This window comes from Vanessa atalanta, chromosome 2, assembly GCF_905147765.1.
Source record: "Vanessa atalanta chromosome 2, ilVanAtal1.2, whole genome shotgun sequence".
Taxonomy (NCBI): Eukaryota; Metazoa; Arthropoda; class Insecta; order Lepidoptera; family Nymphalidae; genus Vanessa; species Vanessa atalanta.
Genome location: NC_061872.1, coordinates 13425995 through 13448491, shown reverse-complemented (window position 1 = coordinate 13448491; position 22497 = coordinate 13425995). Strand labels below are relative to the sequence as shown.

At 38.8% G+C, this 22497-nt stretch overlaps 1 protein-coding gene across 5 annotated transcripts; it reads right to left on the bottom strand.

Moving 5' to 3' along the window:
* Positions 1 to 235: 235 nt before the first annotated feature.
* Positions 236 to 22388, bottom strand: LOC125074329 (spectrin alpha chain). 5 transcript variants are annotated; one of them, XM_047685630.1, is made up of 46 exons: positions 22267 to 22388; positions 18785 to 18878; positions 18437 to 18610; positions 18034 to 18300; positions 17611 to 17799; positions 17105 to 17293; positions 16832 to 17002; positions 16554 to 16721; positions 16188 to 16427; positions 15891 to 16079; positions 15693 to 15801; positions 15399 to 15578; positions 15036 to 15220; positions 14690 to 14842; positions 14444 to 14603; positions 14116 to 14321; positions 13807 to 14034; positions 13572 to 13706; positions 9889 to 10023; positions 9604 to 9729; positions 9305 to 9496; positions 8930 to 9119; positions 8592 to 8802; positions 8291 to 8408; positions 7969 to 8013; positions 6857 to 7005; positions 6506 to 6710; positions 6209 to 6354; positions 5869 to 5971; positions 5617 to 5766; positions 5393 to 5530; positions 5194 to 5311; positions 4870 to 5065; positions 4466 to 4783; positions 4097 to 4301; positions 3702 to 3906; positions 3356 to 3582; positions 3163 to 3276; positions 2904 to 3051; positions 2697 to 2811; positions 2322 to 2345; positions 1680 to 1792; positions 1246 to 1395; positions 817 to 987; positions 572 to 741; positions 236 to 419 (listed from the first exon to the last, which is right to left on the bottom strand). In XM_047685630.1, the coding sequence occupies exons 2-46, from the start codon at positions 18857 to 18859 to the stop codon at positions 291 to 293; spliced, it is 7329 nt and encodes a 2442-aa protein (XP_047541586.1). In that variant the 5' UTR covers positions 18860 to 18878; positions 22267 to 22388; the 3' UTR covers positions 236 to 290. The 5 variants fall into 5 exon arrangements, with proteins under 5 accessions (XP_047541586.1, XP_047541594.1, XP_047541602.1 ...); XM_047685638.1 differs by lacking the exon at positions 2322 to 2345; XM_047685646.1 differs by lacking the exon at positions 7969 to 8013.
* Between the last annotated feature and the right edge of the window lie 109 nt (positions 22389 to 22497).

Genomic DNA, 22497 nt, shown 5'->3' with positions numbered 1-22497 from the left:
AACGGGCGATGTAAACTTTATTATGAAAGCCTCGCGTATTCTTCAAACTAACAAAAGCGCAACAGCTAACAGATTCTAATAAATTCTGCACATAAGAAATGTTTCAAAGCATCAGTCTGACTTTTGGAATTTTAAATAGCAAATACAATGTGCAAGCTTGTCACAAACGCGGTACCCAACCGCGCAGTTTCAAAGATAAGGAGTTGATAAATTAAAAACATTTTTTTTTCTTTTAAATAAGTTATAATAACGATAGGCACAACTGCGCGGAAGGGAAAAACAGCGCTGTTTTAGTTCTGGAAGAGCGTGCGTGTGAAGTCGATGTAATCGAGTGCGTTGGGGATGGGGCGCTCGGTCTTCGAATCCACGTAGGGCTTCATACGCGCCACGCAATAGTCTGCCATCTCCTTTGTAAGGTTCTGTCGACAAAATTAATGTAATTAATAAAAATCGTATTTTGCATTTAAAGTTTGAAACTTTTTAATACAACTGTACATATCATAATCTATCTAATATTTATAAAAGCTGTTATTTATAAGAGAAATTGATATAAGTGTTTCCAAATACTTACAGCATATAGTTCGTCCTTGGTGACGTATGCGCGATCCTGGTGTGCAGTGATCGCGCGGAATGCGTTCTCAATCTCTTCGGATGACTGCACGTTCTCAGTCTCCTTACTGATCATGAATGCCATGTACTCTTGCAGAGAGACTTGCCCGTCACGATTGGGATCCACGACATCTGTTCGGATAAATTTATTCATGGATGATGTATTCTTTTTAATTTATATTTCTCATTAATAATAAGTTTACTCACTGAGTATAGCCTCAAACTCTGGGTCAGGCTGGCCTTCCTCGACCATGGGTAGGTCGTACCCGAGCGCACGCAGACACGACTTGAACTCGTGGTGGTTGAGGCGACCAGAGCGATCCTTGTCGAAGTGTTTGAACATCATCGAGAACTCTTTAAGAGCGTCCTCGCTCACGCCTGTAAAAATAAATCGTTAACACTTGCCCTTAAGACATTTACATAGATATTTTCTGCAGTGTAATAATAGATACATAATTATGTTCATTGTGTTTTATAAAGGAAAAGTATCCGCACTACGAAATAAATATAACAAGCAGCTGACACAGTATACAATATATATTATTATCGCCATATACATACATATTCGGTTTCATAATAACATTGTAGTATAAGTGGTAATCAAAATTAAACATTCAAATATCGAAGTTCACTTACCAGAGTGGTTCCTGGCCTGAATCTGTTGCTCAAGGTTGTGCTGCATACGCATGGACAGCTGGTCGAGTTGATCCCACTGTTGCGCCAGTCCCACCGTACTGTGCTCCGTGTAACGGTTGTCCAAAATGAGATGTTCTTCGAGCGCCGCTCCTAAATAACACGAATTTAAAACTATAAGATTGCTATTCAACATTTTTTTTTTTATATTTTTAGTGTGACTTGTCGCCCGCAACTTCGGTCGCGTTATAGGGGTTGTAACTAAGTGTTAGGCATGAAGTAGTCTTTCTTGGGTTTCATGCTTGCTTCATAGTAAATATCATCAAATACTGTTCAGTTGTTTGGTCGTGAAAGCGTAACAGACAAGAGTTTCTTTCAAAAATTTACAATACTATATAGTGCAATAAAATTTGTAAAATTCTTTGCAGTATTATTACCGAGTTCCTCCAATCGACGCAAGTCGCTACGTCGGGCACGCACTTCAGTTGCGCGTTGACGCAGGGCTGCCAGCTGTGCCTCAAGGGAACCAGTACCCTCCATCATAGATGTTCTGCATATGCACAAAGAAATATATTAAAATAAGAAATATTTTTTTACTGTACCCATTACATCAATTGCAATAATTCGATGGGATAAACTGATTCGAAGGATTAGTAAGAAAATATTAATTTACAACAAAAAACAAAACGAAAACTAAATAAGTAACACTTAATACAGACAAGAAATCTTTGTAATGAAAAACGAAAAAATAAATTGTTTCAGATTAGTATAGAAGATGAAATCGAAAAAACCGTAAATGTTAGATTTTTAATATTTACAGAATCGTCTTTAATTTTCATTAAAAGCCAATAATTATAAATTGCTAAAAACACCGATGTACGAAATGCGTACAGAAATAAATAGTTTGGCCAAATAGTTTCGTAGCTTTATTAAAATAAAAAAATATAATAGGAAAGTATAATTTGAATATATACATAACATATATATGTGAAGCTTAATATGAACAATTTCGATTTGGCCAAACGAGTAAAGCAAATTGACATTTTAGTAAAACTACACGCATCATTCAGATACGTTACCCGTCCCAGCCTAGCAGCCGGTACCTGCACACCAATCTCAAATTGTATACTTTGGAATACATAAACAATACTAAAATATCATAAATTAAAACAATAAAAAGTCAGACATCACTATAATTCTGACAGACAGATATGAATAAACAGTGACAGACAACTTAAGTGTACATACCATACTTATTTATTGGGCATAGACTTATTATTTTCATAAACTTAAGGTAGTAAAAGATTATTAATAATAAAATATCTATTATTATATAATGCCAATTAACATCATATAGATAAATAAAAACGTTATGTATCTTTGAACCCCATCAAGATTGATACTAATTGTTTCCAATTTTGGTAATTTCTTTTAATTATTATTTAAATACGTACCGAGTCTCAGTCAACCATTGATGGAAGGCGTTGGCGTGTTTAGCGAATTCTTTGCGCAGTTTATCGTTCTCCTCTTGACGTTGAGCCTCCTTCGTGAGCTCCACATCGCGTTCCGCTGAAAACGATAATATATTTGTTAAGTGTGTCATTTTATTTTTTAATTAATTTAATAATTGTATTATATACAATCATGGTTTAACTTATTACCTATAATCTTGCGCAGGTTCCGCCAAGTCTCCTCGAGCGCCTCCATTGTGAACCAGGTGTAAGGGTTCGCGCCCACATTGAACGACTTAATTTGCGCGTCTAGCTCTGCCAGCGCTTCAAAGTCACTTTGTGCTGAAGACAGCGACGCCTATTAAAATATTAACAAAATAGTCCTTTTTTAGTGTCATACGATATACACAATATATATTCTTAAACAATCTTAACTTTTTCTCTTGTTTTGTTTAGAATTTTTTCTTACCTGGAATTGTGCATGCGCATCGCGCAGTGCCCTTATTTCTTCAATAGAATTGCAACGAACGGGATCAGTGAGATCTTCTTCTGCGTTTTCAAACCAAGAGTTGAATGCTGATGCCTAGATAAAAAAAAATATTATTTAGTCAATACTTACGAAGTTTTAGTTCAACGATTATATATGTAGAGAGTTTGTATACCTTCTTCGCAAACGTGAGATACAGTTCTTCGATTTGTCTGAACTGGTCCTGTAGTTGAAGCAGGCGTTGTTTGCGTGCGGCCGAGTCGGCGAGCAGACGCTGCCAACGCGCAATGACATCACCGTGACGGCGCGAAATAGCCGCACTTTGTTCGTGGCCGGCGGCTACAAGCTGCTCTTTCAGAGCTGTTATGTTCTGGATACCCTCATGCTCGAAAGCGGCAAGACCTGGGGGTGTAATGCACATTCACTGAACCAATAACACAAAATTAAGACCATTGAAAGTATTATAATAGTTTAGAAAGTTGTACGAACATGGACAAGAGTGGCCATAAGTTTAAACAAACCTGCATCGAAAGTATCCTGCTTGGTGAGCAGAGTTTGCACAGTGGATAAGTCACGTCCGAACTCGTCGGAGCGGACGTGGGTCTCCTTGTCTGCTATCCAGGATTCAACTACGTCTGCCTTCCACAGCAATTGTAGGTACGCAGAATTGTCCACGAGCGCAGCCTTGCGACGGGCCGCAAGAGATGTCAACTTCTCCAGTTTAGACTGAAATTTAGCAATACATATAAGTTGTTTACTGACACAAATGACATAGTAACCGGGATGTTTTTGGTTTAACATAAACTAAATGTTATAAATATTTTTAAAATCATACTAAAATGTTTTGAGTCAGTAATGTAATTTTACATATGGAACGCGCAGGTCTTGTTTCACGTAGTTCTGTCTCTAGACATACCTGCAGTTGGTCCAATCGGTGCGCCAACGCCTCCGAGTGCAAGTTCCCGGCGGCCAGCAGACGCTCTCCCTCTGCCGTCAGCTCGCGCACGCGCTCTCCGCGCGACGCCAACTCCGCCTCCAGCGCCTCGTGCTTCTTTAGCAGGCCTTGCACTGCCGCCATGCTATCGCCGCACTCGCTCACTACTACCAGCTGTTGCTTTTCGCTGCACCGAACATTACTCACAGTTATAGTTGAATTTTTTTAGGTATAGGGAAATACTATGATTTAAGAATTTAAAAATTTTAATATTTGATAATTTTACTAATAGATATTAAGATTTACCATAAAAATGAAATAATAAATAACTAAATTACATTAGTAAATTACCTGATCCAGGCCTCCTCTTCGTCCAGTTTGGCCAGGAACTGCTGGTATGCGAGTGACTGCTGCAGTTTGGCTCCCCGTTCGGCCGCCAGCGCTTGCAGGGCATCCCAGGCCTGCGCGAGCGCACGCAGACGCTGCTCGATCTCAGCGACGCCTACGTTGCTCACGTCCTTCAACTTCTCGCCAGCCTCCTGCACGGCCTGGACCGCGGGTTCGTGGCTCGCGAGCTCGGCCTCGAGCCGTTTGTGCTTCTTGAGTAGATTTTGTACACCGGTCAAGTCGCGACCGTAGTCATCCGATGCAACGAGAAGCTTCTTCTCTCTTTAATAGAAAAAAAGGAAATTAATTAATCTCAGAATATTTACGACATTAAATTAGACAAGTGTACGCATGAGGGGCCCGCTCACTTGATCCAGGACTCCTCGTCGGCGATGTCGCGGAAGAACTGGTGCAGCGTGTTGGCCTCGTGCAGGCGCGCGCGGCGGTGCGCGGCGAGCGCCCGCACGCGCTCGAAGCGCTCGTTGATGGCGGCGCGGCGCGAGCCGATGCCGGCGCTGTCGAACTGCCCCGACGACACCAGCGCGTCCGCCTGCGCGTTCATGTCTGAGGAGATACAGAAGGAAATAAAATAATGTACTTGCGTACCCTGTGTATTCGGTATACAAATTAAAATATATATATATGTAAAATGCATGCATGCTTGGAGTTTAAGTGTATTATGAAAAACATACCATTGATGCGATCTTCGTGAGCTTGAATGTCGGCTTCAACGAGTTGATGTTTCTTCATAAGATTTTGCACTGATGCCAAATCCTTGCCGGAATCTTCAGAGGTCAATAGACTTTCAACCTATTAACAAAAATTAGTTAGTGTTTTTCAAACAAGTTTATATGCATATTTTTTTTTATTTGTTCTATATTTTTTCTTCACCTCTCCGAGCCAAAAATCAAGGTCCTTAACGGCGGCGATGTAGGTGCGTTGTTTGTTGGCCTCCTTCAACTTGAGCGACTTCTCTGTTGTTTTTTGAGTCAAGAATTCCCATTGATCTGCGATGGACGCCAGGCGAGCCTGCGATCATAGAATAATATTTTATTGTTTTTGTAAACACAAGTTCTCGTGTGTCGGTTTTAAATATGTTACAATTGGTACATTACCTGCACCGCGTCCTCGCTGCCGCTGCACTGTCCACGCTGCACGAGGTTTCCTCCCATTGCTAGCACAGACTGAATACGCTCTGCGTTTGCAGCCAACTCTGCCTCGAATGCCTGGTGCTTTTGATGTTTGGACTGGATGTTTGCTGGATCCTAGCATATGAGAAGCATATTATCAAGTAATTATTATGTTCCATTATGGTTATATTTATAACAACCATATGCGCCATATTGAATAATTAATTATTTGATTACCTTGTAACTTTCTTCGGTAGCGAGTTGCAATTTTTCTGCGATCCAGTTCTCCATTTCATCGGCATCACGCGAAAATTGTTGCAAAGTTTGTTCATCACCCAACCTGAAGAACCAAAATGTTGTCATTGTATTATTTATTTAAACTTCAAGAAAATCAAACAGTTTAAGTTTAACAACACATATATCTTTAATTGTTGAGTTTTCAAAGGTTTTCTAAAGTACTAATTTTTAAAAGTAAATTAAAGAAAATAATTTAGCAATGACTTTTTTTTGTGCTGTATATCAATAACTTAAAACCATGTTTAGTTAGAACATCCTATTTATAATTGGTTTACAGTACCTGGATCGTTTCTCGATGAGCGCCTCTTTCAGGTGTCGCCATCGGTCCAGCACTTGCTTACGTTTCTTGTCGATAGGGTCCGCCGCATAGTGATCAGAAGCGATCAGTTGATCGGCGAGGGTTTGGAGTTGAGCGATCTTTTCCTCCTAGAAGCAAAATGAAAATTAGGTGATTGTTCCTTCTAAGCAAAGTAACATATTCCGAGTAAATACATATAACCGCAACAGCACAGAGTATGCGATTCAGTTAATAATACATTTTGGAGCGGGTATTTGGGTACGAAGTGGGTCAGCTTACGTGCGCATTGATGGCCTTGTCGAAGTCCTCGTGCTTCTTGATGAGCTGCTCGACGTTGTCGGCGGCGTCGGGCGCGTCGGCGGCGGGCGGCGGCGCCAGGAACGCCTCGCGCGCGCCCATCCACGCCTCCGCCTGCTCGCAGTCGCGGTAGAACAGCTGCAGCTCCAGGTTCTGGTCCAGCTTCATGCGGCGCGCGACCCACGCTCTGTATTACAAAAATGCTTCATTAATCTATCTATTAAATTAATTATATAATAGACAGTCTCAGTAGAACGGATAAAATGCGGGTTCGTGAAATATTTAGCTCATACCGCGCGTTTGGATTAATCGTGTGAATGGTGACGAACTGACCTCTCGAGGTCCTGTCGCGCATCGGCCATGGCGTTGAGCTTGTCCTGGATGTCGACGCTGGCGTAGTGTCCGCCTTGCAGCAGCTGCTGCCCGAACAGTTCCAAGGCCTGGAACGTGCCGGCGCGTGCGTCCATCTCGGTGCGGTGCTCCTATTGTCGAGTATTATACGCATTCAGTTTACGATACATTAAAGAGTGTTCAGTATAGGACTTATTTAAAAAATTACGTTTTAAATAAGACTGATGTCTAAAAAAAAGAAATAATTTGATCCATAATATATTAAATACACAAAAATTAAAACAAGAGCAAAAATAGAGAAATTATCTTTTGTTACTTTTGTTAGGTAAAATCAATTACCGGTGAAAATAAAACAAAACAACGCTATTTTTTTTAAACTTATCATTATACCGTTCGAAGCAGATACAACACAGTACGACAGACTTAAATTAAATAGTAGCATTAAAAAAAAAATACAACAGTTTATTATCATTAACTAATTATGATTTAGTACAATTTAAATTAGCTAAGAGTTGTTTAAATTAGTGGAAGATCAATTATTATATTCAATATTATTGTCCAAGTTGAACTTTATTTTGCTAACTCTTAGTATTATTATAAGTTTGTATGTGTTAGAAGGAGAAATTTCAGAAGATAAGCGCGAATCGTAGATACGACTATAAAAAATAGTACGAAACTTGTGTCACACTAACAATAAACAACGTTAATAGATAGTCAGCCTTATTTCGCTACACCTTACAATACTGTTTTTTCTGGGAATACTTAACTAGTACATACAGTGAGTCACTATCTTACTTACTGTAATAGAATCTCTTGATTCTTGAGGACCTAATTTAAAATCGTATGTGATTAATTATATATATAATCCTAACATTTGTAAGATATATATATTTTTAAAAATATTATTTTAAATAGTTACGCAGATTATGTTTTTACAACTATTACATAGCATTAACATTTCCGAATATAAATGGTTCGTCAAGAAACGATTTCAACGTGTATATGCATAGTTGTAAGTGTTTAATGTTAGTGTGACAGAGCTCCGAATTAACACCGCACAGAAGTGTCGTAGGCACACATGCGTGCAATCTGACCTGCGGCTGTATGCCGTAATGCGCATCTATCTCCAATCGCTGGGTCTAGAAACACAACTCCTTTTAACCACCATATGTATACAGTTCACACCAACATATACAAATAATGAGAATTTTAATTTAATGACAATTTCACTATTCAATACGACTAGTTACTGGTAAAAGTCATATTTAACATCTTAAATTAGTAAAACCTTTCTCAAAATAATTACAAATTCAGTAAATTACTAAACATATATTATATTGTACTCGCACATATAACACAATCGCTTTAACAAAAATATACCAAAGTGCTAGTTTTAAAACTCTAGTTCACACGAACCTGGTGTCTTTCGAGGAGAGCCTCGGCGCCTGTGACGTCATTGGCAAGTTCTTCCGAGCTCACGAGTGCCATCATGGAGTTAATCCATGCCATCAGGTCGCGATAATCAGACAGGAATCTGTAATAAAACGTGATCTCAAAATATGATTTAGCAGTTATTGTCATATAAATATTATAAAAAATCTTTTTATAAAATATGTTTTTCGTAACACTCATTGTTAGATTTAGAAATCAATTACTAATCCTATATCTGTAAACAATATTATGACATGAGTATGAAAGCCGCAATCACCGAACGTACCTCTGGAGGTCGTACGAGTCGAGCAACTTCTCCTTGCGCGCGTTGGCGCGCGCCTGCAGCTGATGCCAGGCCTCGTTGATCTCGCGCTGCTTGCTGTACGTGGCGTCGGCCGAGTCCCCGTGCGTGGCCATCAGCCGGTTGGCGGTGTCGTCCAGCTGGCGAATTTTGTCTCCAAGTGCCGCCAGATCACGTTCCAGGCCCTCGTGCTTACCTGCACGACACGGCAATCGATATCAACATTTATACGACGAGAAGTTGTAAAATGGAGCCACCGCGACACCGAGTACGCCTAGAGAAAAGCATCGAAATATTTCACAGCGAACATGGGAGGCACTAACGCTGCAGCGTCTGCACGGAGCGCAGGTCGCGGCCGAGGTCGTCGGTGGCGAGCGCCTGCTCCTTCTCTGCGATCCAGTCCTTGGTCTCGTCCACGTCCCGGTGGAAGCGCTGCACCTCGTGCGCCGAGCCCAGCTGCGCCGCGCGCTCCGCCGTCAGCTGCTGCAGCGACGTCCACTTCGAGTTCAGCTCCTGCGGGCACGTCGCGGTATATATTATCCACTCAACGACCAGTGAGGCCTTGATTATTGACATATTGTTCCATGACTCGTGCTATTATTATGTTGAAAGATTAGTAATTTAAATTATTTCATGAAAAAAAAATCTCCTTCTATTAATACAGCACGTCCCGATGTACATATTATCGTAAATCTAACCTGCATCTGCGTCTTGATCTTGAGCGCGGCCTCGGTCTGCCCGACCGTCATGAGCTGCACGGCGATCTCGTTCATCTCGGCGAGGCGCACCTCGTTGGCGCGCAGGTCGTTCTGGAAGTCGTCGAACTTCTTCTGCATAACCTCCACCTGTTCCAGGTCTTCGCCGACGTCTTGCACTTGCGCGTGCATCTCCTGATAACGAAAGACATTTAAAGTAACAACAGTATTCAAAGTAAAAATTCCTCAAATCAATGAAATATATACTTAAGCATACTACGTAGTATATTTGTCTTTAATACCTTGTCCTTGATCCATGTTGCGAGCTCCGCCGCTTCTCTCACGAGCACGTACGCCTTTACAGTCTCGTTGAGTTTGTTCTGGCGCTCGCGGGCCAAAGCTAGCAGATTATCATACTGGGCCTCGATCTAAATTATATTATAACATAAAAATTAATAACAATGATTTTATACGAGTATCAGTTCTCTATTTTTGTTTTATTGTTAAGCTAAATACTAATTATTTATTTGATATTGAAAGATGAACGAACTAAAGTATATTTGATGTTTGTTAAATATTAGGTTAACCTGAGTCTGCCTGGCAGCGATAGAGCTGGAATCGACGAGGTTTTGTTGCGAGGACGAGAGACCGGCGTCGATTTTCTTAACGTAGGCCGCCGGTACGAAGCCCTGACGATCGTTGACCTCCACTTTCCACCAATCCTAAATGCAAGAGGAATAAAAGTAGAAGCACATCTATTTCGCAGCTTTTTACTTTGTTTGAGTGCCGATTAGATTTATGATTTTTTTAAATTTATCTGTACGCGTATTTAAAAAATCATAAATGTCTGTAAAGTATTTCCAACGAGAACCTGCGCTATGTTTAAAGATTATGCATGATAAATATAAATAAAAAAAGATTATATTCAAAAATATTACAAGGAAACAGGATATTATTATAAAACACCGTTAGTTTACATACTTAAAATTTATGCGACAGTTCGTTTACTGTAACTGATGAGATATAAGATATATATATATTATATATAGCTATATTTCGAAACGATGCAACTATTATGTGAGAACGAACTCTAATCTCACCGCAGAACACGATCGAGAATATCAGAAAATTTATATGAGACATCGACTGCAATTACAATTATCGTATTACCTTTAAAGGATACACACATCCAAATATTGTCCGTAAGTCGGTTTTCAACGATTCAAAAGTAAGGTACGAAGTGACTTTCTTGTGGATTAGCTCTGCAGCTCCAAACCGCGACCGTCTCGAGTTCCAGTCTCATTTTTATTCTTATAGCAAAACCGCATTTATTTTTTGTAAAACGTTTGATATGTACTTAGGACTGTCGCATAAAATATGAATCAAAAAACGTATTTATTTTTAAATTAGAAATATGTAATCCTGTAATGAAACCTACATATACAAATTTAGCCTTCGAAAATGAAGAAAATGTTTAAAGTTATTCTCGTATGAAAACAGATCACTTCTAATATTCATTCAATGTTCATCAACACCGTGCAAGTTTACATTACAAATTTTCACATTGATATAAGGTGACCGCGAATTTAAATAATAATGAATTTGGTTTTGGTTTTTAATCTACATAGTGTATTGTTTTTTATACAATATGTAATAGGTAGGCGGTCGTGCATGTGGGCCACCATCAGGTGGCCACCGCCCATAAAACATTTTTTAACGCTGCAAGAAATATCAACTATCCTTACATCACACGAACGCGCCACCAACATTGGGTGCAAAGATGTTATGTCATTTGGGTCTTCCGTTATAATGGCTCACTCCCCCTTTCAAACCGAAACACATCAAAATAAAGTACTGCTGTTTTGCGGTAGAATATCTGATGAGTGGGTTGGTACCTACCCAGACGAGTTTGCACATAGCCCATGTGGGGGACAAGTACAATAGATTAGATTTACCTATCTGATACATCGTTCAATTGTAATGTTTGAAAAAAAAAAGGTTTTATATTTTAAAGAACTATTTCTTAAAAAATCTCTACATTCTTATGACTACTTACGTGCTCTAATTGACTTTCCTTTCTTCTCTTATGTATAAATACATCTTCAAGCAACGCGACACATAACCAACTTAGTACTATCATTTTGTTCACTAAATAAATATCACTATTCTATCACAGATCGATTCACCGATAGACGAAAGTTTAATTCAGAAGTTTACATACTCCAAACGTTCGTAGTCAAATTTTAATATTCGTTGCATTTTGTTATTCCTTGTAAATTAAGTAAATTTAATTATAAATAATTACTTTTCAATACAATACATTACATATATTTGTAATGTTACAACTTTAAATATATATAGTTTTTGTGATTGTATTGAATTGCGCAAATATTATTCGGAGGCCGTGTGTAATATTACATAATAGCGGCCAGTTTGAGGCAGACTCGCGACGGAACTGAAGCAGATTGTAATTTGTAAATCAAGTACGTAACACAATTACACTCAATAGTGCTATATTTTGTTAAAATATCTAATCGCCGTGTACGTTTACATCGGTTCTGTAATTTTTATTTGAATGCTGACAACGTTTGCTATTTACGAGATGCAGGGACAGTAGAGCTAATCAATTTCAATTTAATATAAATTAAGAGTAATACTCAGTCAATAATAGCATGTCTCAATATTAAAGCAATATACAGTGTATATGTTCGAGCTTTTATTTTAGATATTCCCAATAAATAAGGTAATTTTGAGTAAATAACGATTTTCAGTTATGATACATTGTTATTTTTTATCAACTCAATCGGTGGAGCTGAGCGGGGCTTAAACTGTAATTTGCCATATTTAATTCTTATATACAAAAAAAATATTAACTTAAAAACATGGGATATTCTACATACATGCTACCATCATATCAAACTTTATTCGAAGCCACACTTTCGGTGTGATTGTTCAACTAACTAATGAACACATAAAAAATCGTAATTGAACTGTCATTTGTTTCCATTAAATACATCAAATCCAAATTAGACATTACTTATGACTATAGCATTAAATATGAAATTATTAATTCGAGACAACCTCGGACAATCGAAAGATTTATATTTATTTATCTAGAGTGAAATATGCAAATTATTTCATCTATAAATATTATCACACGTTTTCTAGATATTTGGATCGACGCGTTAAACGCGTGTAAAGGAAGCCTTTCGAATTCTTTTCCTTATTGAACTTTTTTGACGTATTAATTCTGAACTTCGATATACTATGACATTATAAGTTACCTCATCGTTTCGATTACAAATAGTTTTTTCTTTCGCTTAATTTTCACACAACATTCAAATAGTGCAAGTAAACAATTTGATATAATACTTTTTACATCAGCAAATTAAATTTTATAATGGAAAAATTATACCGCGATTCTCAAATAAATTGAAGTTTGAACGTACGACTTATTCGCGTGGAACGTAAAGACTGTCTTAATGTTTTGATAATATATCTGATAACACCAGGAACATTTATATTTTAAAACATTCAGCTACTTAAATATTCACTGATACGGTGTTATGATAAGCATTCATTAAGTAGTTAACAATGATATGTTTTATATTAATTGTATAATTTAATTTAACTTCTTTAGTTCTCAGATAAGACGGATACATCGTTGTGTAATCTTTAAACAATCAATTTACAAGATTAAATTAAGTTTGACATTACGGTCGACTTGGAGTGTATGCATACATTTTACTGAAAAAACTTGCAAAATTGGAGTGGATGTTATGTGTTGAAACAGCTGAGCCGATTTAGATGAAATTTTGTATGGAGATAGTTTGAATCCTCGCTATGGACATAGGCGAGTTTTTTTAATCACTCTTCGATGGGGTAAAATGGGGAATGACCGTTTGTGTGCTACAGGTAAAGTATTATATATTTCGCGGGGGTAAGTAGTTCAGCTGGTTCCTCATAAATATTTGATAGATGTTTTGCTTCTAACGTATAGTTATCGTTCAAAATGAATTCGTCTCCGAAGTTCGTTCGTTCGTTCAGTACAAAACTTTAAATTTTATTTGAAGGTATCGAAATGTTGCGATCGTGTTTATCACTCACTATTTATGTTATAACTTATGAGTACCAAAGAAATATTTTTAAAATACACTCAAAATAATGATCGAGAAAATCATATTAGATTTATTTCCTATTGATGTTGAATGTTGATTTTATGCAGGCTTCAAACTCATAGTTATAGTTAACAAACGCCCACACGCCTCACCTTGTTGTTGGAGTTGAGCAGCGTGAGCACGTCGCCGCGCTTCATGGACACCTCGCGCGGAGACTTCTCCGCGTAGTCGTACAGCGCCACCACGCACTCCTTGCCCGACACGTCCACCACCGGCGACTCCTGTTGCTGAGCACGCACACAGAGTTAGGTTACGACCCGTTCGTGTCACTCGTTCGACGTTAAACGCGAGGTAAGTCACCTCGTATACTACAAAATAGTAACTTACCCGACAGGAGTTGGCCTGCTCCCGCAGCGCCTTGATGGTATTTCCGAAGGCCTCGAGATCAGAGAGCAGGGCCTCGTGCTTCTTGAGCAGAGCCTCCGACGAGTCCTCGTCCTTGCCGTAGTCCTGCGTGTTCGCCATCGGCTCCTTCTCGCGCATCCACGACTCCGCCTCGTTGGCGTCGGCGAAGTACTGCTGCGCTTGGAGCGAGTCCTCGAGGTCTTGTTTGCGCTACGGGCGAACGAATAACGTTAGAATGGGCGGGGGCGGCGAGCGGGGGCGGCGAGCGGGGGCGGCGACGACGCGACCGACCTGCAGCGCCTTCTCCTGCAGCTGCGTCCAGGTGTGGTGCAGCGCGTGCAGGCGCGCGGCGATGTCGGCGGCGGCGAAGTGTCCGGCGTCGCGCAGCGCCGCGCCCGCCGCGCGCACGGCCTCCACGCGCGCCTCGTGCTGCGCCATCTCGCCCATCACCGCCTGGTGCTTCTTCATCAGGTTCTGCACTCCGATCAGGTCGCGACCTGGGCGACGAGCGCTCGGTTGACGTTAATGCGTTACATGTCAAGATCGAATTAAGGTGGGCCATTTCAAAATGAACGTTTGCATAGCGGGACCACTTACACGCTTTGAAAGAAATTAATACCTCTGTTGGTCGATGCGATTATTGGTTCCTTTTCGCGGATCCAGGCGGCCTCGTCGTCGAGGTCCCGGAAGAGCTGCTGCGCCTGAAGCGAGTCGAGCAGGCGCCGCTTGCGTACTGCCATTGGCTTATCGAGTGCGGCGTAGCGGGCCACTAGCGCGTCCTTAATGGGAAACACAGAGGTAATATGAATGTGCTGGCTGAATGTAAACATTGTTCTGTAGCACGTGAAATGTCTTCGATACATACCCGCTTAGCTTTAATGTTATCGGCGTCGAAGTGTCCTTTCTCGATGAACTGTTCCGCCTGCGCGCGCAACGCTTCGATGCGCTCCGCGTGCGAGCTCACGTCTGCCTCCAGCAACGCATGCTTCTTTTGCAGATTCTGCACGCTAGTCAGATCCTATAGAATAGCACACTAAACTGATTAAAATCCACTTTTAACTTACCTGCTATAAACATTATTATTATTTAATAATGTGATAAGGATAAATTTCGAAATAAGTTTAATTGTACTGAAATATTTAAGTAAAACCGAGGCGTTAAACCTGTTATCATTCGTATATTTACGAGTTGAGTATCGATCAAGGACTCACTTTTCCGTAATCCTCGCTGAGCAGCTGCCCCTCGACCTCCGAGAGCCACAGCTCGATGTCTTCGGAGGCTCGGTTGAACTGCTGCTGCGCGGCCGCCTCCTGGAGCTTGCTGCCCTTCGTCTCCGACGCCTGCACGAGCCTCTCCCAAATCGTACCCAACTCGTCGACGCGTGCCTCGATTTGTGCTGCGCAACAGTTTTTTATTATTATTATGAAACTATAAACCATCTAAAGAAGTATATTACATGTCATATGACAAACATTTATTTGCTCAAATATAAATAAGTGAAAAATGAAATCCTAAAAAAAAATATAAAAAATATATTAATTGGTCATGTATTTGATAAACATGACAGTACTAACGTTTAGCGAAGTGTTCCTGTTCGAGCAGCTTGCTGCCGAGCGCGTTGATCTCGTCCACGCGCGGTTTGTTGGCTTGCAGCTCCTGCTCGAAGTTCTGGTGCTTCTGCACCTTGCCGTTCAGGTTCGTGGGGTCGAGGTACGAGTCGTCGGTGGCGAACTTGAGCTTCTCGTTTATCCAACCTGACAATGTAGAACGTCACAATGAGGCTTTGTTTATTACCTTCTGTACTTACATTGGCCCAAGTATGTTACAAATTAGGATCATCAGTATGTGGTATTATGACTGAGGCTTACCCTTGGTTTCATCACAGTCTCTCTCAAACTGCTGGTATTTGTAGGCGTCCTCTAGGAGTGCCCGACGCTGGTTTGACTTTTCTAGAAGAGCAGCACGTCGTTCCAGAAGCTGATATTAAATTATTCATATTATTTATCATTTCAATATTAAGTTTTACAAAATTTGAATATAATTGCCAACAGAAAACCAAATCTCACCATTTCTCTACGTTGTGCCACATCGTCGGCAGCGTAGTGCTGGCCTTCAATCAGTTTGGTCGCGAACTCGTCCAGCGCCTTAATCTTTTCTTCCTGAGCTGCCAAAGATTTCTCGAAGTCCTCGTGTTTCTTAAGTAGCGCTTCCACCGAATCGAGGGAGTCACCGACATCTTCGTTGGCGAGGAATGCCTAAATGAAATCACAAAGTAAATATAACAATCCAAAATATTTAAAAAAATGTAAAGGTAACCGACTCTCGTTCAAATATATAAAAAATGTAATGGGAACACGGCATACCTCCTGCTTGTGCATCCAGGCGTCGGCCTGCTCCGTGTCGCGGTAGAACAGCTGCAGGTCCATGCACTGCAGGTACAGCACGCGGCGCTGCTCCCACAGCGCGTGCAGCGCGGCGCGGTCGCGGTGCAGCGTGTCCAGCGCCGCCTGCACGTCGGCGGCGCCGCGGTGGCCGCCCTCCACCAGCGCCTGCCCGCTGCTCACGCACGCGTTCATCACGTCCTCGCGCGCGTCCATCTCGCCCTGCGGACCGCGCTCTCGTCAGCTGACATGCACACGTGGGGCTTCGCGAGCCCGCTCGTATCTAAAGGAGTATCATGAGTGCACTCTAGAATAATCTCGAAGTCGAAATTTTAAATTTAAGGTAACCTTGTGCTCCTGGTGTCTCTCGAGCAGCGCCTCCGCCCCGGGCACGTCCTTGGCGAGGTCGTCGGCCGCGATGAGCGCGCGGATGTCGCTCATCCACGAGACGAGGTCGCGGTAGTCGGCCAGGAAGCGGTGCAGGGCGTGCGACGACTCCAGCTCGGTGCGGCGTTCCTATACAATTTATAAAATTACAACCTCGAACTTATAAAGTTCATTGATATAACGTGCTATTAGGGTTTTACTAATTCTTTGTATGAGGTCATGTTGCGAATGTCAAGTACCTGAGCTTTTTGTACGAGTCTCTGCCACGCCTGGGCGATCTCATCGCGCTTGGAATGTATGGCGGGTGCGTGGTCTGCGTGTATGGCGGCCAGGCGCGCAGCCTCGCCGTCGAGTGTGGCCACTTTATCTTCTAATGCAGCCAGGTCTCGTTCCACACCTTCGTGTTTGCGCTGACAAAAGTAACGAGTTGTAACAATGTGCATATAAACAATTTCCAATGTTATCGACATTAACCAATATTATTAGTTATCCTACTAATACAAAATATAAACCTGCAGAGTCTGCACTGTAGCCAGATCTCGACCGTAATCATCCGATCCCAGCACTACGTCCTTCTCCGAGATCCAGGCGATGGTCTCGTCTGCGTCGCGGTTGAAGCGTTGTATCTCGTGCGCGCCGAACAGGCGCTCCTGACGCATCAGCGCCATTTGACGAAGACGCTGCCAGGCTTCATTTAATTCCTGTGATAATTATTAAACATATTTTAGCAGAATTCATAAATAATATTCCATTTACCCATATGCCATTGAAGTCATAGAAAAATAAACTTTATCGGCAATGGTTGGTTAAAGGAACTACCAATAGTCAAACTACAATATTCCCATTTTCCTTATTATTTAATGCAGCAACAGACTTGCTTTAAGATTGTACAGCAGTCTAACCTTTTAAATCCGTATATTGATTGCATTGAGTGCTAGATTATTAAAGTTTAAAAATAATAATTATGAAATATATGGGATATGGATAGTAGTGTCCTCGTTTGTTCAACGAGACTTACATCTTTCCTCTTCACAATGGTCTCTCGTTCGGGATGTCCCTCCAGCACGAGTCGCTCGGCGAGCTGGTTGACTTCAGTGACGCGGTACTCTTGCGCCGCCATGTCCTTTTGGAACTCGTCAAACTTGCGCTGCAGAACTTCGACGTGCTCCAGATCTGAGCCGAATTCGTCCGCACATACGAAAGTTTCCTAAATAAAACAAAACATTTTTTTAGATTACAATACACAACATTCTGATAGCATAGATGCCTATAGTTGAATCAAGTCAATACAGGTATGTGAAATTTTGATTATACTAGGTTTTAAAAGTTAACAGATAGTCAATAATTAAAATATCAGTTAATTGCAAAATTAAGTCGAGAAGTTACAATTCAATAACAAGTGATTTGCAATGCCGTGGCGTGGCATTTACATTTATATTACCTTGTCATGAATCCAGAACATAACTTCATCGCAATGGCGCAGGAACTGCACCAAAACGAGCGCCTGCTGCAGCTTCATGCCTTTCTCGGCGAGACGAGACAGCAGAAGCTCCCACAAGCGGTGCAGCTCGTCGAGCCTCTTGCGAATTGTCTCGGATTCAAAATGACCAGCAGATATCATCTCACTGCCGGTGTTGTCCAGAACTACAATGGCGTTAGAGTGAGCGGCAACCTCCGCCTCGAATGCCTGATGCTTTTGTATCTTGGCCTAATTGAAACATCAATAATTAGTTTTATTCATATAGATGATAGAGATATCTAGTTATTTAACAACCAATATAGTATATGTTAGTAATGTTTCCTTTTAATTTAAGCACCATACACATTTAAAGCTAATGACACACCTGCAAGTTCGTAGGATCTTTGTAACTCTCATCACTAGCAGCTTGCAATTTCTCCTGGATCCACGATTCAAGCTCGTCAGCATCGCGCTTGAAGTACTGGAACCGACGGGAGTCCTCCAACTTCTCGCGCTTAGCCCGAGCCTCTTGCTTAAAGTCTTCATAACGGTTGAGGACCTGTTTTAGATTTCAGAAAATGTTTTTTATACAGACAACGCAAATATGATGGTAATTTTATTTCAAACCAAAATTATTTGAAATACACTTTTTTTGAGTTTTTATACTCCCTTAAGTTTAACTACTACTTAATATTGCAAAATATATTCAAATTAATGAGTTTTGTTTACTAACCTGCTCACGACGCTCTTGAATATCCTCCGCTGTCTCAAGGATTTTCACCTCCTTAGGAGGTGGAATCTGCTCCATGGTGGATGCCTTCAGTTATCTGAAAAACAATTAAGCTATTAAATGGCATTCCATTGAAACACAATAATGTACAATATTACTAAGAAACATAATTTAATTGTGAGTACAACATTTAAAAAAAAATATGTTCTGACAAACTATAGATAAAATATTTCGTCAAACAATTCTCAATAAAAAAAAAAAACAATTCCGTCCTAATAATAGATATTCAATGAATTGTAATTGATTTAAACGTGAACATGGAACAACTAAAAACGTGTTGTATTCAAAAAATGGAGCAATACATTGACGCAACTTCGCCGACAAGCATGCAGAGATAGACTATGTCGACATGTAGCCATTTAACTGAACACACGCACTGATTGAATGTAATGCGTCTAGTGGGCGTGGTTCCTTTAAATTCAATGAAACGGATATAAAGGCCTCATAATTATATATTCCATTCCAGTACATCACAACACAATATTATAGTAGACTACAATAGAAACTAATACCATTTAGAAAAAATAAGTTTTTTATCTCAAAACCACCGCATTTTTATTTATAGTCCTATTCTTAACTGGATTAGTAAAGCTTATACGGTGTGATATACTTAGTGGTATTCACTCTCACACTCATCGTATATTCTACTGTCAAACAGCAATACTTAGTATTGTTTTGTTCCGGTTTGAAGTGTGAGTGAGCCAATCAAACTATCGGCATAAGGCCATATCATTTTATTCTTGGAGTTTTTGGCGCAATGGCGACCACTAATTATCAGGTGGTCCATCTGTATTGTCAAAAAAAAAACAAAGTGTTATCATTCTATTAGGGACCTAGTATTTATACAAGAAACATTATTGCTTGTTGTGTTGCAATATTCAGATAATCTATTTTTTATTCCAATATAATTATGGTAGAAGTCAATGACATAATAATGAAATGATCTTAACTCTGACTCAATCTATTTTTCTTTTAATGAAGTATGAAATATTTTTTTAAAGTTAAAGGAATTGGAATTTGGTGTAATTTAGCCAAAAAATACTTATTATTAATCTTGATTAATCACACCAATCAGAGGTGTGTTGTTATATAAAGAATAAGCTGTATTGCCTGTTAAAAGCCTATTTACTTAACTATTTGTTATTCCACTATAGTAAACAAACAGACATGACAATCATCTTATAAATCAGGACTACTAAAAAATAAAAAACATAAAAAAGTAATGGTAAAAAAAATATTTAAATATAAAATAACTTTGTCACTGATAATATAAATTTTATAATGACCATCTATAACCATCAAACTATTTTAATGTCACTTTAATGGATTGTACATAACTTGGAATGGAAATGTTTCTTTTTGAATAGATCATGAATGCATTTATTTTAATAAGCAATTATCACAATTGTACATTATCTTTATCTCTAAAGTAATTTTATCTTCAAATATTTCTCATACATTTTTAGTTTATCATTATCCTGGTAAATAAGTTAATTAGTGAATAGCCTAAGGTCAGACAACGCTTGACATAACTGCCTGATTACATCATATGGCCTTGTGACTCATCACAGTAATGCTGAGTATGAGAAAATTACCTTGTTGTAACAAAAACCATGATATTATTGTATTATAGTAACCAAAATATTAGTAGTTCAAAATATATAAATTATACTTAGCTTATAATCATACAATATTATTGAAATAAATTAATGTTATTTTTTTAATCTTTATAGATCAGATAATACACACTCCATTGACATTGGCATTTAATTAAAATAATGTTTTAATTCCTCACACAAGTACAAGTAGAACTACTGGTAAGAAGGTAACTGGTACTGGTACAAGTTCGGATTGACCCCAATATCCATACATAGCTAGATTACACATTAATACTTTTTGCTTCCTTGGAACTTCATTTATTTATGGTGTATTTTTTATTATGAATTTATTTATTATTTTAAATGCAATTGTAATTTTTAAGTCTGTCTATACATGCATTTTATAAAGGTAAAGGTTAAATAATCTTAGTGCATACATAATAGTTGTATTTTAAATATGGAAGTTTGTCCTCTCTTCCCATACACCATTCCTTTAAGTAACAAGATACTACCAACCATAGGCACTAAAATGTTTTAACCTCTTTTGTCTGTAATTATAGTAACTAACTCACTATCAAACCAGTACAATACGATGATTTATGAATTTTTAAATAATGGAGAAAAAAAAATGTAATAGATATGGCAATATTATTAAAAAAATAGATATATTAAAAATTTTAAATTAGTATGTTCGAGCAGGATATTTTAATTTAAATGTATTAAAGTAATACATGTAGACAGAAGATAAATAGGTAATTATATATTTAAATGATGGCAAGTACAAAGTAATTTTATTTGTTTGTTGTTGTTAATTTTTTTTATTTGTTTATAATTAGAATTAATAAGTGAGACACATATACCAGCTACACACTTTGCACAAAACCCAAAAAAAATAAAATGAATGAGAAAATTATTGATATCAAATAACCTTGCCTTTTTTTTTTATTAATTAATTCTATAACTTTTAAAGGCATTATATACATTGCTTTATCTTTCAAGTACTTATGTGAGACTGTGTGATGTAGGTCACGTTCAGTAAATGTACTTACACTTGAAAAAATAAAGATAATGCAACAGTATTATATATAAAAAAGAACTTATATTTTTTTTAACATAAAATAAATTAATAATATTAAATTAAACTTAAAAAAAGTGATTAAAACATAAATAATTAAAACATTTAATTTACTGTTAGTAATAAAAATAACCATGTTAATTTAAAATCTTACTGTTAATATTCCTATTAGTGACTAATAAGAAAAGTCAATTACTGTGATTAAGGTTAATTAAATTATTTTTATACCTCTTCAACTGAATGCTGGTATGATATGAATGGGGACTCAGAAATCAATAAAATAGACAGCAATGCAGTATATTAAGGTCATTATTATTCACAACACTATCTCACAAAAAAGAAAATACTGTGTAACTATAGATCGTAATTGTAGCTTTTCGCTACGGTGTTCCAGATACCACAGACGGCACGCACCATCGAACGGGGCCCAGTCGTTCGATACTATACTTACCTATACACTTCCTTATTATATACAATGACGTAATGTTCCAAAATAAACCTAATAAGGATAACGGTATACTCTATAAATATATATCCGTTGGAGAAATAGCCTTTAGTACTAGGAGTACCAGTATCTAATCTGAGCTATGTAAGCTTTAACAAAGTACAAATTCTAGAAATAGAGAAAGATTAAAAAGTATGGAATTCGCCGATACATGGGTGTGTCAGATAAGAAAAAAATCATCGAAACTAGAAATAACACTGGAATAAAGCATAATAACTAAGGTGTATAATAATACTTTAAGACTTACCAACTACTGAAAAGATGCACATAAACTGATTATTGATATTTTTTAACACTTCAATAGGTTTTCTAAAGAAAAATCGTTCGTTCGACATGCAGGTCGCGTCACTCCACCTACACCAATGTTGCTATTAGTATTCGTATTACTCAAGTATTACTGAAATAACTGTCACTGCCGATTTTGCATTAAGGTATTGACACACGATCACAAAAATAATGTGTTGGCATACTTTACAGC